A 15,366-nucleotide genomic window follows, 5' to 3' on the forward strand; every position below is an offset into this window, starting at 1 on the left:
GGGCGGCCATTTAAAGTAAGGCTTCTTCGATAGGTGCTACTACTGCTGAACTAGAACAGGACAAATAAGCCGCTCCCCTATCTGCTTTATCAGCCAATAGGCAAAGCCGAGTGAGGTCACATGACAACTTGTAGCCTTAAAAATCAGGAAGTGTCCTCTCGATATGGAGTCGGGGTGACGGTCACACTTCTGAACACTCCAAAGACAAGTGGGAACATTCCGACCATGGGCACCGGAACCTTCGTCTGATTGGGTCGGATCACTCTTATAAATAGAGTCAAAATAGAGTTAAGACGACTGTGGGGTGCGGGATCTGCTCTTCAATGTGAGAATTGATGGGATTCTTCTTTTTTTTCTTTCCAGCAACCCAGAAGAAAAGGGAAAGGAAATGACGCCGTCTATCAGGTAACAATCCGGAAAATTTTATTTCTTGAAAAACGTTTTGAGTTTGTGACAGTAAAAATCTATGGAGATCTGCCCGGTCACCAGAAGCTTCACTCGAGGCTTGGATCCCAGGCAGAGGTGTATCATGAAATTTTTGGGCCCCAATGTAACAGGTCCCCCACCAATTATTTATAATCCTTTATGTCAGGCATGGCCAACCTGTGGCTCTCCAGCTGTTGTAAAACTACAATTCCCACCATGCCCTGCTGTAGGCTGATAGCTGTTGGCAGTCCAGGCATGCTGGGAGTTGTAGTTTTGCAACATCTGGAGAGCCTCAGGTTGGCCATCCCTGCTTTATGTGGCACAGGGCTCTTTTGGGCCCCCTCGGGCACCTGTGCCCAGGTGTGACTATTACCTCTGCACCAGATAGCGCCACTGATCTTGGGGCAGAAGCTTAACCTGGGCCCAGCACACAGGTGACAACCTTATGTTCCACCTCCAGCAATGACATCACAGAATAAAGGCTGTACGGTCCAGCACGATGACATCACACAATAAAGGCTGTACTGTCCAGCACGATGACATCACACCATAAAGGCTGTACTGTCCAGCACGATGACATCACACCATAAAGGCTGTACTGTCCAGCACGATGACATCACACCATAAAGGCTGTACTGTCCAGCACGATGACATCACACCATAAAGGCTGTACGGTCCAGCACGATGACATCACACCATAAAGGCTGTACGGTCCAGCACGATGACATCACACAATAAAGGCTGTACTGTCCAGCACGATGACATCACACCATAAAGGCTGTACTGTCCAGCACGATGACATCACACCATAAAGGCTGTACTGTCCAGCACGATGACATCACACCATAAAGGCTGTACTGTCCAGCACGATGACATCACACCATAAAGGCTGTACTGTCCAGCACGATGACATCACACCATAAAGGCTGTACGGTCCAGCACGATGACATCACACCATAAAGGCTGTACGGTCCAGCACGATGACATCACACAATAAAGGCTGTACTGTCCAGCACGATGACATCACACAATAAAGGCTGTACTGTCCAGCACGATGACATCACACAATAAAGGCTGTACTGTCCAGCACGATGACATCACACAATAAAGGCTGTACTGTCCAGCACGATGACATCACACAATAAAGGCTGTACTGTCCAGCACGATGACATCACACAATAAAGGCTGTACGATCCAGCACGATGACATCACACAGTAAAGGCTGTACGATCCAGCACGATGACATCACACAATAAAGGCTGTACGGTCCAGCACGATGACATCACACAATAAAGGCTGTACTGTCCAGCACGATGACATCACACAATAAAGGCTGTACTGTCCAGCACGATGACATCACACAATAAAGGCTGTACGGTCCAGCACGATGACATCACACAATAAAGGCTGTACGGTCCAGCTCGATGACATCACACAATAAAGGCTGTACGGTCCAGCACGATGACATCACAGAATAAAGGCTGTACGGTCCAGCACGATGACATCACACAATAAAGGCTGTACGGTCCAGCACAATGACATCACACAAAGGCTGTACGGTCCAGTACGCCCTTTTATAGTGACATCCTTTTGTATAGTAGATGACATCACTTAAAGGGTTTGTCCACGATTAGAGAAACATGTCTGCTTTCTTCCAAAAACAGCACCACCCCAGTCCACGGGTTGTGTCTAGAATTGCAGCTCAGCGCTATTGGAGTCAATGCAATACCGCACAAAACCTGTGGACGGATGAGGTGCTGTTTTTGGGATCCACTGTAGTCAATGGGGCAGAGCTGTAATACCACACATGACCCGTGGACAGGGGTGGTGCTGTTTTTGGATGAAAGCAGCCGTGTTTTTCTAATCCTGGACAAACCCTTTAAGTGATGTCACTATAAAAGGGAGTACTGGACCGTCCAGCCTTTATTGTGTGATGTCATCGCTGAAGATGGAACATAATATAGTCACCTGGGTTCTGTCCTCTGTTAAGGGGTTTCAATATTAACCCCCGATTTCTCATTGGAGAACATTTCTCCCCTATGACCGTACAATACTATATAATACATTGTATTTATATACTTCTTATAATATTCCTATATAACTTCATTTTATTTTTGCCCTCAGGGATTAAGTGCAGCCCGAGACACATACGACGCTCTGCAGATGCAGCCTTTGCACTGAGGGAACCGCAAAAGGAAGATTTCAACCCGGAGTTCTTCAGAAATCATAAAAAAAATATATTTTTTAATTCTTTTACGTTATTCAAAAAGAAGCGAGACTTAATCTAAAATGCAAAGCACAGGCTAAAAGGTGGGGGTGGGGTGGATCTGAAAAAACATTGCGGCTTTTACCTAAAAACAGGGCCCCCCCTGTCCACAGGTTGCGTACGGTATTGCATGGAGCTGAGCTGCAATACCAGACACAACCCATGGACAGGTGGGCGCTGTTTCTGTCAGAAAGGAGACATTTTTTCGTTTTGCCTCCCGGCTGGTCTGTATGAACATCTAGGTCATAGCAGGCGCACACACGGCGTACCGCACCGTTGCCTCGGCATTCGTTTCATACAAAATTGTATCTACTTATCACACCTTTTTCTAAGTTTATATCCGCTTAAAACCACGCGCAACCTTGCAAAAACTTTGCTTGACCTATCTGGTACGAATTAGGAGTTACAATAAACTTTATACTCCAGTCACACCCCAAGCAAAAATGCTAACTTCCGCCAATGCCCTGTTGCTAGTGCATTGTGGGAGCCCATACAATATCCATTAAGATTAAAAGACACGAGGAAGATCCTGAATTCAGCTTTGGCTGTGACTGGAGTATAAGATCTAAGCTCAGAACATGACGTGTAAGATACACTGAAGGAGGTCTGCGGGGTCAGAGATCTTCTGGACGGCCTCATCCAGTCTACGGGCCGATTGTAAATGACTTTTTTGGCTGTAAATATTTTTCTTGATTTCTGCATTGAATTTAATATATGAAGCGTTTTGAAAAATCTGTATTATTGGGAATAATTAATTTTTAAAAAAATCGACATATAAACGCCATAAAGAATTACCGTATTTCTTGGACTACAAGATGAAGAAATCTGGAGGTTGTTAGGTCATTTCTTGGCTCCCACGGGACAAGTTTTGACCCTTCCTGAATCTTTTTAAAAATGTTTTGAATGGAGTCAAAATGCTATATTTCTATGGCGCGGACGTAACATGGACTCGAAGTGGATGACAACCCTCTATATACCCAATGCAAAAGGACGTCAGAGTGGGGGGGGGGGGGCGCATATCCATTTGGAAAGCCACCGGGACCGACCAACCTGCTCCTTACATGACCGGACGGACCCGCAGAGGTCGGCCAGCTTCGGTTTTCAAAAAGATTATTTATTGGTCAACCCATTTACATGCACACGAACATTGTTTGTTTCAGTGTCTGTTCCGTTTTGTTTCTTTTTGCAGATAGGATGTGCGCCCACTCATTTCAATGGGTCTGCATCAGTGCGCTGTCCGCATCAGTATGTCCGTTCCGTAGCCCCCCCAAAAAAAAAAACATTTTCTATTCTTGTCCGTTTTAGGCATTGTTACAATGGATCCGCAAAACACATACAGTTGTGTGCATACATCCTAAGGCCTCATGCACACGACAGTTGTTTTTTGCGTCTGCAAAATAAAAAAAACGGATGCGGCATCCGTTTTTTCCCCACAGATCCCTTGTAATAAATGCCTATCCTTGTCCGCAAATGTGAAAAAAGTAGGACATGCACTATTTTTTTTTTTGCTGAAGGGAAACACTGACAACGGACGCGGAACACAAACGGATGAACCATCAGCATTTTTTGGCTGACCCATTGAAACGAATGGGTTCCCATCCCATCCGCAAAAAAAACGGAACGGAGGACGAGAAAAACAACTGTCGTGTGCATGAGGCCTAAATGTGTAGGTTTTCACTTATGATATTTTGCTTTAATAAAGTGACGTTTTAAAAATATTTTGTGTGCGCGTGTTTTTAGGCAATAATGGTCAGTGCAAGAAAATCATGATAAACTTCCTTTAATCCGACATCTGGTAGTCCAGAAACTCGGATAATCCGCCACATACTTGTAAAATAATCTGAAATCTGACTGCAGAAGATGAAATATAACTTTGTAATAATTTATTAGATTACATTTACAATAAAGTCTCTGATAATCCAGGGTCTATTATGTATCTTTATTTCCAGATTAAAGGAATTTTACAGCATATGTTTATAGTTACCATTTAAAATGTATTTATTTTTTAAACTTAAAGGCGTTGTCTGGAATAAGACAAAGATGGCTGCTTTCATTCACAAACAGCATCCCTCCTGTCCATGGGGTGGCCGTATTTCAGCTCCATTGAAGTGAATTACCGTCCCAACCTGTGGCGCGGCACGGCGCCGTCTTTTGGAAGAAAGCCGTATTTTTCTAATTCTAGGCAACTAATGGGTTAAAATTCAGCTTGGCAAATCGGCCATGAATTTGCAAGGCTGACCGTGGCCTATCGCTGTGGCTGCCCGCCATGGTTTCCACATGGAATCTGCTTTAATAAGTGCGTTACGGTAAAATTCTGCGTCCACGGGAGCCGCAAGGCGGGTTTCCCACCGAAAGCGATGGGAAGCAGATTTCATGCAGAATACGCCGTAAAGTTTCATTGCGAGAATATACTCAAATTGTCCGAGGAACAGAAAGGGTTTGAAGGAATTATTTCATTGGATGCAATGGTGAACAAGATGGTATTACCAGCGCAGGGGGCGGGGCCGTGACAACTTTTTTTTTTTCTGGTTGAGAGCACAGAATTCATCGTTACAGTGTATTCAGTGGTTCTCATGATACGTTATTTATAGGAGGCGTTACCTTTAAAGCACTTTTGTTCTTGCGGGTGCGTTCGCTTCCTTCTGCAGAGATGTACGCTGCTCTCCACTGCGTCCGTATCTGAAACTCAGATAAATGCTCTGAATAAAAAGCAGAATGTAAATTATTGATTGTGTGGACCTACTCTTCATGTTTAAAATCGGGTAATGGGATCGTCTCCCAAGATGGTCATCAGCTGATGGTTTTCCCTGCAGCGGCCACTACAGGCGAAATGTAGTATTACAGGCACCAGGCAAACCAATAGTCATTTGCAAACTACATAGGCTCCAGATTCCTCGAGAGCAGGCTCGGACTGGCCCACAGAGATACAGGGGAATCCCCCGGTGGGCCCCTGAGCAAGGTGGGCCCCTAGTCTCCCACCCCCTGCACAAGTGGCACATAACACAGTAGACTTACTGCACTACAGACATATAATGTACAGCACCTCAACCAGCTGATGTTCATATAAAAAACATGTTAGATTATTTATTATATTTGAATGTATCCGTACGGTGGGCCCCCATAATAAATTTTACTGGTGGGCCCTAGGTACCCCACTCCAACACTGCTCGAGAGAGGCCTGCTGCGTGATAGTGGCTCTCTACCCTTGTTCAGAGAAGAGTCCCATCATAAAAAGGAGTCTAAGAAGAGACCCCCTTTAAAAGTTTTTGTGGCTCAGATGCGGACCCAGTCACTGCAATGGGGCTGCAAAAGATGCGGACGACAGCAATCCATTCCTCCGTTCCATGGTCCGCAAAAAAAAAAAAATATAACCTGTCCTATTCTTGTCCGTTTTGAGGACAAGAATAGGCAGTTCTATCAATGGCTGCCCTCGCCGTTCTGCAAATTGCGGAACGCACACGGACGCCATCCGTGTTTTGTGGTTGCGCAATTTGCGGACTGCAAAACACACAACGGTTGTGTGTATGATGCCTTAGAAAAACATGGCTGCATTCTTCCAGGAACGGCGCCACACCTCTTCATAGGTTGCCTCTGGTACTGCAGCTCAACTCCACTGAAATCAATGGGAATCCGCTGCAATACCACACACAACCTGTTGACAGGTGTGGTGCTGTGTTTCTGATCCCACCTTTAAAAGGGGTATTCTGGTAGGTACAAGTTATCAGAACAGTGTGGGTCCTACCGGTGGGACCCCCACTAATCATGAGCATGAGGGCCCTGTACCCCCTTGCAGGCCTCCGGTTGCGTTGTGCTCGGCTATCTCCGGAACTCCCATAGAAGTCATTTAAGGGGAACAGCAAGCGGCCTGCAGGGGGTACAAGGCCCCCATTCTCGTGATCAGTGGGGTCCCAGCAGTAGGACCCCCACTGACTGATAGTTATCCCCTATCCTGTGCATAGGGGTTAACGTGTACCTACCAGAATATCCCTTTAAGAACAACAACAGAGTGATTCTTGCATTATAAGCCGTCATTGACAAATAATTCTTATTAAACTGTAAAAAAAAAACTCCCAATCAGTTGCCATCAGTGTGAATAGAGCCCAGCGGCATACCTACCATGGAGATAGACCACGCCACCTCTATGGCGCCCGGGGGGGGAAGGGGGGGCGCCGAGTTGCTTCTCCCGTTCCCGACACATTTTCCAGCAGCCTCCACTAGGGAGAGTTCAGTGCAAAGATTATTTACAGCTTCTATTGATACTAATGGTAACTGTATAAATTCTTATGCACTGAGCTCTCACTATATTCCACGTAACCTGGGAGCGTTTGACGCACACGTACAGGGAAACGGGTTGGGACATGAGGCTTATACTATGTATGAGATTTGGATAACGACGACTTTGGCATTTTATAAAACTTTGGTTTTTCGCTTTTCCTCCAAGATCGTAAAAAACTAAGAAATAATCCTACAAAGTTAAAACACTTGAAAAATGGTTTTAATGATGTTTACAACAGAAATTAACTGTACAGTTACAGTAAGTTTTAGAGATAAAATAAATGACAGCAGACAAATGCATGTAACAAAAATCTACCATTGATCCTGATTCACTGTAGTCTACGTGATCTTCCAAGGTGTCGGCTCACTCAGGAGCAACCAGTTTAACGAAAAAAACAAAAAAACAAAGGGTTTTTATTATTCATTTTGTTAATTTTTATTTTAAAGAGACAGGCGTTCTAAAAAACTAAAATTCATCTAGAAAAAATAATTAATAAAATAAAAAATCACAATTTGGTCAGTTCAGCTATGTACATCACGACCGGTTAGTGTCTGACCACGCGAATCCTTTATATAGCATTGATGAAGAGCAACGTAACTGCCGACCGACAACGGATGTGTAGAAAGGACCCTCCGTAGAGCTCCCCAAAATTTGGCAAAAAATAAATAAAAATTTTGCCGTAAAATCCATGAAAGCCGGCTAGCTATAAATAAAGGTGGAAACTAACGTATCTACGTCTTAAAGCAGCTAAGGTGCATGTCTCTTTAAAAAACAAAAAAACATAATAGAAAAATAAATTAAATAAAACCTCCCCCGAAGATGGATACTATCAGTGTAAATGCGACCATCGATGACATTCTCCTTATTGAATAATTATGTACACATTTAGAACTTTCCGTAATTTTTTTTTATTATTTTTTTCCTTTAATATGAACATCTAGGCAGTGAAAACTGTTATGTTAATACATACACAGACACACCCAAAACATACAAAAATACTATTATTTCAAACTACTAAGAGTAAGACAGTCAGTTAATCTCCATGCTATGACTTCTTAAGAGCATTACACTGAAACAAACGAGAATTCAACAACTCAGATTTTTTTTTTTGTTTTTATGTACTTTTTTTATTCTTTTTTTTATTTATTTTTTAATATCCCAGAAATATATCAAAATATACATCTAAGCTTTGGAATTACTGAGGTTAGACTAATGCAAGTGCTGGGTCATAGTACTTAATACACAAGTCTAAGGTTCTGCGGGAAAAGAAATTCTCTTTGGTATCTGCATCAGGCTAATATTATTATTATTATTAACATTTGGATTTTCTGTTTTGTTTTTAGTTTTCACTTTGGGATAGAGCTTGTATGACCCTACGACCAAACACCCCGTAATCAACTGAGAATAAAAACATCCATGTAAAAAGTTCCTTCATTTGCGATCCCCCACCCCTTTTCCCTTCCCACCCAAAAAAAGTTTTTCTTTAAAAAGTCACAGGCATCTACCTAGCCTAGCGCACAAAAAAAAATAAAAAAAATATTGAGAAATACAATGCATAGTTGCACGTGGTGCCGAGAAGAAAGCAAAGGCGAAAACAAAGGAAAAAAATAAAATAAAAAAGGACAAAAGATTTGTGATCGAGATGTGATCCTGTTTCGGCGCGTTGCAGGACAAAATAAAAATAAGTTCATACCTAGTAGTCATAGAAGACAATCACAGACATTAAAAAACAACAAAAAGAAGTGCACCTCAGCGTGTATTAGTCAACAACACCCGGCCCATGATGGGTTAGACCCACCAGAGTGGAGGAGCCTTGGTATATGCATTGCTCTTTTGGGATCCAAGACGCTCCAGCCCTGGAAGGTTGAACGCCATCAGAGCAGCCAATAAATTTCCCAACTTTATCTTCAGTTCGCGGGGTATTCTGCAAGGAGAATGGGCAGAGGACAAAGTACCAGGAGGTTTGCCAGACCATACCAGATGGTTGGAGTCTACGGCAAAACTAGGAACAATTTATAGGTTCCAGTGCTTTGTCTTCCATGTCCAAGCTTTTAGCGCCTCCAAAAGAGTTACCCCCAGAACTGAAGAGGTTATCCACTTTCCAGCAGTTTGTCTTTTTTGGTTTTTTCATTTGTCTTGAGTTCATACAATCATAGAGAAATCTTTGGTTTGGCTGGAAAATTGAAAAACAGTTAGCAAAACAAGACAAAGAAAACCGACCCTCCGGCGTTTAAGAGCAGCACAGTGATGCGGCAAGATAAACAGAGGGATACGGGAATTGCTACATTCTCGTGACTCCTAACCACCGGATGTTAGACAAGATTGTCCACAAAACCAAAAATAAAAAAAGCTTTGCATTTTTTTCACTGTATTATTTTTTGGTTAAGCTTGAGAAATAAACCAGTATGAGTAGAGAACGAAAAGGACGATGGGTTCGACAAGTCTCTATGAAATGTAACTAATCAGACCATGACATGCCTCGGGCGGATCTTCAACCGTGTGGTAGAAAAAAGGCAACAGAACTCAACCGTCATGTCGTACACCTTCCAGTCTTGATAAAACTAGGAATATTGATGTCATAGACTTTGGAATAGTTTAGGACTGGCGTTGCCCCCCTTCCAACCTCCCTGTAACATTACCGGTCACGAGTTGCTACGAGCCAAAAAAAGGTAAATTTTACACAAAGGTGGCGACTCTGTAGAGTTTCTAGACAACGTTAAAGCAAATCATTCAGTCGCAAAGATCTAAAATGAGGTATACGACAGCCCCTGTACCTATAATGGAGAAGACCCCAACTCAACTAGTCTTCGCTTACGGAAAGAAGGAAAGGAAAAAAAGTTTAGTAAATTTTACAATTACACTCTTATTTTTGGTCATTATTTTTAACGGCTGCCCACAGGGACACTTTCTGGTGATTTTTTTGTTCTCTACATAGAATTGGTGAGAAAAAAAAAATGTGAAAAACTAAAAACCATCAATACAATACAGTAGATATAATGCAAATGTAAAAAGAACGACTGGCCATGTAGTATATTTTTTTCTCTTTCCTTCTTTTCACATTTTATGAACGCTACGTTTTCGCCATAACCTCCCGACATTAGTTCCTTGGTGTTCACAATTCATTAGAAGTCAGTCACACACATATATATATACGGAGCTCTTCGTCAGGTCAAACATGAATTAATACCACTTACGGCACGTTTGCAAAGCAAACATGTTAATAAAGCTTTTACGTTAATAAAAAAAAAAAATAATAGGATAAAAAAGAAAATGTCCTAAAATCAGTCTCCTACTTTTTATGGTCATTTTTGGGATATTCTATTGCTGCTGGCGGTCAATTACCAACCAAGACTCAAGTACCAGACAAAGGTCTCACCCTCCCTCTCTCTCGAGGACTATTAAAAAATAATAATAATAATAATAAATCAGTTGGAGTGTTTTTGTATAAAAAAAAAATAAAAAATCAATATACCTATAGCTTCAGTTCTCAGGTAGCCCTACAACTTGAAATTTGGTCTTAAGCATTTTTTTTTTAATACTAAGAGCTACAGACACCACGATAAAGGAACAATACGGAAAAAGTAAAAAAAAAAAAAATTATCAGACATTAAAACACAGGAATAATTACACGATCTTTGGAATTGCAGTTCCTGAAGGAAATATTGAAGGTCTGGAAAGGACACAATCAGGATATAAAGACTCTGACTTGCACATATCTTTGCAGTATTTCAGTGTATTGAAGCAATAACTGTCTACCGAAGACCCAAACCCTCTGACACCAGTTCATAGCCACCGACAAAGTGGTCATTTATTTTTTATTTTTTTGGTAATCTATAAGCGCCAAACATAGTCACAACTGGCTATTCCGAAGGTCTCTGACTCTACGGACCGAGTGAGACCCAGCAACTGGCTGAGGGTCGGCGAATAGACACGTGTTCTGGAGAGACACCTCTGTACCTCCAGACGTACACGCTCACGATACAAACACAATACAAACACCGGCCCATAGAAGGACTCTGTATCTCACAGTTTTTGGATTCTTGGCGACATAAAGGTCAGGTGCAATGAGAAGAACTGGGTTCACTTCCCTCCAACTTTTTGAAGTTTTCTAGAAGTTATTTTTGGTAAAAAATAGGCTTAGTAGCTGTACTATGATACAAAAGACGCCTCGTCATTCCTATTAAGAACCTAACCCTAAACTCTGCGCTGTCAGAACACTGGCCTAGGACAATACATGGGGGAAGAACTAAAACAAAGGAGCTTTCCCAGTTAGATGCATCACCTATACTTTCTGCTATGGTCTGTAACCGTACAAAAAAAAAATTCAAAAAATTCTTCCAAATCACCAAAATTAGAATCCGAGGGTAGGTAGGTCAAAAATTTATAAAAAAGGTAAGTGGTGAGATGGGGGAGGAGCTAACCTGCTCCTCACACATCACCTTAATGAGAGCATTGCACAGAGATGATGGCTGGATCAGACAAAGCTTTGGCAAAACATCTGTATAAAACAGATCTTCACAATTCAGGTTCCCAACGAAGTCCACTAGTATATACTCTGTAAAAAATAAAATTTATAAAACTGGGGGGGGGGGGGGAACCCATTTATGAAGTTAGATGTAAAGTTATTAGACGAGAGGGAGAATATTAAGATTTTTTAATTCTCCAAAATGTTTGAGCCCGTCTTTGTCGAAACCAAGAGGAGTTGAGGTATTTTTCTTATTAGGAGGCCAGAAACTAGTCTGGACAATGCAGGAGCTGCCATGAGAACAACAAGAGCAGGACGTATAATGGGAAAACCTAAACATGACGACTAGAGAGTAGATTTTGCTTTGGGGGGAGGGGGGGGGTTGAAAGGGATAGGAATTGTAGTCCCCACTGGCACAACCTTAAAGGCTATGTTCACCTTCGGAAGAAAAAAAATAAATTTGGATTGCATTTTTCTTATTTTGGAAAAATTATTTTTTTCAATTGGTCTTCATTAAAATATTGAGCTGTTCTGTCGCAAAAGGGTAAGTGTTTTTCTAGCAATGTGCATCCGTCATCTAATAAACTCCCTCTATAATTTACTGAGAGATCATACACACATTTAAGCCAAGGACTGAGCTATAATGAGTGCTTATAAGGTCAGAGATCAGGAACCATCAGAATATCTGGCTGATTTGAGCGGTGAGAAAATTCAGATCCCTCTATTAGAGCATCTCAGCCCTGTACAGAGAAAAGGGTTCCATATTTGTAAAGACCAATATAAAAATATATATTTTTAGCTCAAAATGAGTACAATGCAAGATTTTTTTTTTTTTAAATGTCCCCCAAAGGTATACATAGCCTTTAAATTTCTGTAGCCCTTTTCTTGAAGAAATCTGGCAAAATAGTGTTCGATGGGTTCACAGTCTCTTGGATTTCTGTTGAGTCTGACGTGGATGACTCTGGTCAGCTACAGTGCATGAGGCTTTGTCAAAGCCTTTAAAATTGGAGATCAAGTCATCGGCTCCAGGAAATGGCAGTGTTGGAAAATGGGCATGTCAAAAAATGTAATATTTGGTAGTCTTCTTGAGAAATGGAGACATCTAGAAAACTGAGACTTCACATGGGGCATCACTGATCCTTTGGTTTAGAATGACTGTCAATGGAGAAGTTAGCATGGTGAAGATGAATGAAGAAGGTCTACCATCTAAATGAGGATCCCGAGCATCTCCATGATCCTGGCTGCTAAAATAACGACACTGTGATTAGTTTTCTATGTTGGCTGCAGTTTGAGACCATTGTAGCCCCTTGAACACTAAAAGTCAGAAACATCTCCAAGACCCTGTCTGCATACCCAACTAAACTGCTATGTTACCACTGCTGACCAGGCTGGATACCATGTCAGTCAAGGTTCAGGAGAACTTCTGAGTCTCTGGCAACCGATCTAATCTCATTGCTATTATATTACTTCAGTGGCCTTAGTTGGATATCATGGCGGCCTCTTGGCATCTAAGGTTCTGGAGAACTTTTAAGACCCTGCCAACAGATCCAAATACTTTGGCGTTATCTTACTTTAGTGGTCCTGACTTAAGACGGCCCCTCGGCAACTAAGGTTTAGGAGAATCTCCAAAATCTAAATCATACCGCTAGTACCTTACTACAGAGGCCCTGGCTTGGAGACCATGGTGGTTCCTTAACAGCAAAGATCAGGAATATCACCAAGACCCTTCTTGCAGGCCCAACCACAATGCTATTTTATTAACCTTGCCCTGGCTGGAGTGCATGGTGAGTCCCTCGACAGTGAAGGTTTATGAAAAACATTGACACGGCCTGTAAGAACAACGTACAATCATGGCTTGTCAATACTGTGCCAAATCTAAACGGGCAACGCAAAGATGAGGTTACCAGTGGGGATTACGAGAAAGGTATTGAAGGGAAGGAGGAACAGAGGTGGTCAAAAAAAAAAAAGACTCAGAAATTCTAGTATTTACATATGGAAAAACCCCATAAAATTAGAGTTTGCCTTAAACGTAAAAAAAAAAAAAAAAAAAAAAAAAAAAAAATGAATGAGAACAAAAATAAAAGAATTACAAAAAGCAGCAACATTTATATATAAAATTATAACCCCCCACCAAGAAAACAAAAAAACTAAAGAAAAAAACAAACTGAAATAAATTGTCAGTAGCATCTATCTTGTCACTCACTGCGTCTGAACTGCACTTACGCAAACTAGTCCATTAGTACAGCAGCTTGCTAGAAATTGACTTTGGTTCAAGCTTGGTTAACGTCCTCTATTGCAAAAAGAGGCAAGCGACACACGGTGCTTGGCTTCTTTTCAGCATCGGAGGGGTTAAAATATATTTTCAACAACTTAAAAAATTTTTTACACAAACATATATATATATATTTACATACACACACACAAGGTCGAATGAAACGGGTTAGCTGACTGCTCGCAGTTCACTAGTCTATAATGTTAGAGATGGAAAATTTCTAGATTTTAGAAATTGCAGGCAAAAACAACAAAAAATGTCAAACTTAAAAAGGAGTCGAGGGAAGTTTTCTGCCCCTTTTCGAGATTTTCCTTGTGCGCCGGGAGTCCGAAGGGACATGCACTCTGCTGCGTAGCATCATTTGAGAAAATGGGTAGAAGACAACCACACCGAAAGGCGTAGAAGTGTGAACTGCGGGGCAGCGATTCAGTCTGCGTTCTCATTCATTCAAATTTTTGGTTTTCTTAGAACAGTAAATTAATGAAGGGAAATATATATATATATAAAATAAATCGACTACTTCCAGGCTCGCAGAGAGCGCGGCTGACGCTCATCCTACGCGCGCTGCCTGCAAGCACCTGGCCCCCAGATCATAACTTATTGACGTTTCTGCTGAGCGAGCGCAATCACCCAGACACCAGGCCCTCATGATGTGTGCAAAGAGGCTCAGCTCCCTCCCGGAACAACAAAGCCCAACACAATAAGCCGGCAACCTTTGTCACTCCAGCTGCTGCTTAAAATAAGAAAAAAAACTCCCGTCACCCCACGCAACAAAAGGAGCCTCAAGGTTGTGAGCGTTTTACCATTTCCAGGTCTGATTTCTGTAGTGTATGTGAAACGGCCATGAAATCCAAGAAGAAGAAAAAACCCATCGGGGGATGTAGTTTAGCGCATCACCCTTACTCACCTTTGCACACATCATGCACCATTAGTGGTTTCTAACATGAGCTCTCTAATGGCTCGGGTGCCTGGAAGATCTCCTGCAAAATTTACTGCATAGCAGAGCCGAGTTAGACATTACTAGGTTATATATGGTGTTGCATGGGTCTGAAAAACTCAGCACAAACACCAGCGCCTTGTAAATTCGCAACTAAAACGACGTCCTCGGTCTAAGAGAACAATATGGTAAAATAACTCAAACTAAAGCTACGTTCACACGAAACCCCCCCCAAAAAACTGCCTTTTTTTTTCTGATGCCTTTCTGAAAAAGGGGCCATTAAAAACGGCCCCATGAAAAGCACAAAAATAGGACACATCCACTTTCTGATGGCCGTTAAAAAATGGCCGAGTGAACAGAACCCATGGACCGAAATATTTTTGAAAACTGCCCAAATTTTTTTTTTTGCGTGTGAATGTAGCCTTATACTACAGTATGCAGTAAAAGTTGCAGGAGGGTGGAGTTAAACCAATATGTTAAAGTTGCCTGCCGATCCTATCTAATAGCTAGGACAAATAAAGCTGGCCAGTGGACACACAGACGATTTTTGGGATGCGCTCAGCCGCTAACTTTCTACAAAGGATAAAACGATCCCCCCAGTGATCGAGCAGAGATCCGTCAGTGATCCCCCCCATCGAGCAGAGATCCGTCAGTGATCCCCCCATCGAGCAGAGATCCATCAGTGATCCATATTGCTGAAACCAGTAATCCAAACGTCTCCCAC

General features: G+C 42.0%; 1 protein-coding gene across 1 annotated transcript in view; it reads left to right on the plus strand.

Annotated features, from left to right (window-relative positions):
- The window catches only part of CD247 (CD247 molecule), a 107,419-nt gene extending 103,471 nt beyond the window's left edge, over nt 1-3,948 (plus strand). The window contains exons 8-9 of the mRNA XM_044284115.1: nt 364-405; nt 2,551-3,948. Of these exons, the coding sequence (XP_044140050.1) occupies nt 364-405; nt 2,551-2,607 (99 nt within the window). The 3' untranslated portion in view covers nt 2,608-3,948. The remainder of the gene's footprint in view (nt 1-363; nt 406-2,550) is intronic.
- Nucleotides 3,949-15,366: the final 11,418 nt, after the last annotated feature.

This window comes from Bufo gargarizans, chromosome 3, assembly GCF_014858855.1.
Source record: "Bufo gargarizans isolate SCDJY-AF-19 chromosome 3, ASM1485885v1, whole genome shotgun sequence".
Classification (NCBI taxonomy): Eukaryota; Metazoa; Chordata; class Amphibia; order Anura; family Bufonidae; genus Bufo; species Bufo gargarizans.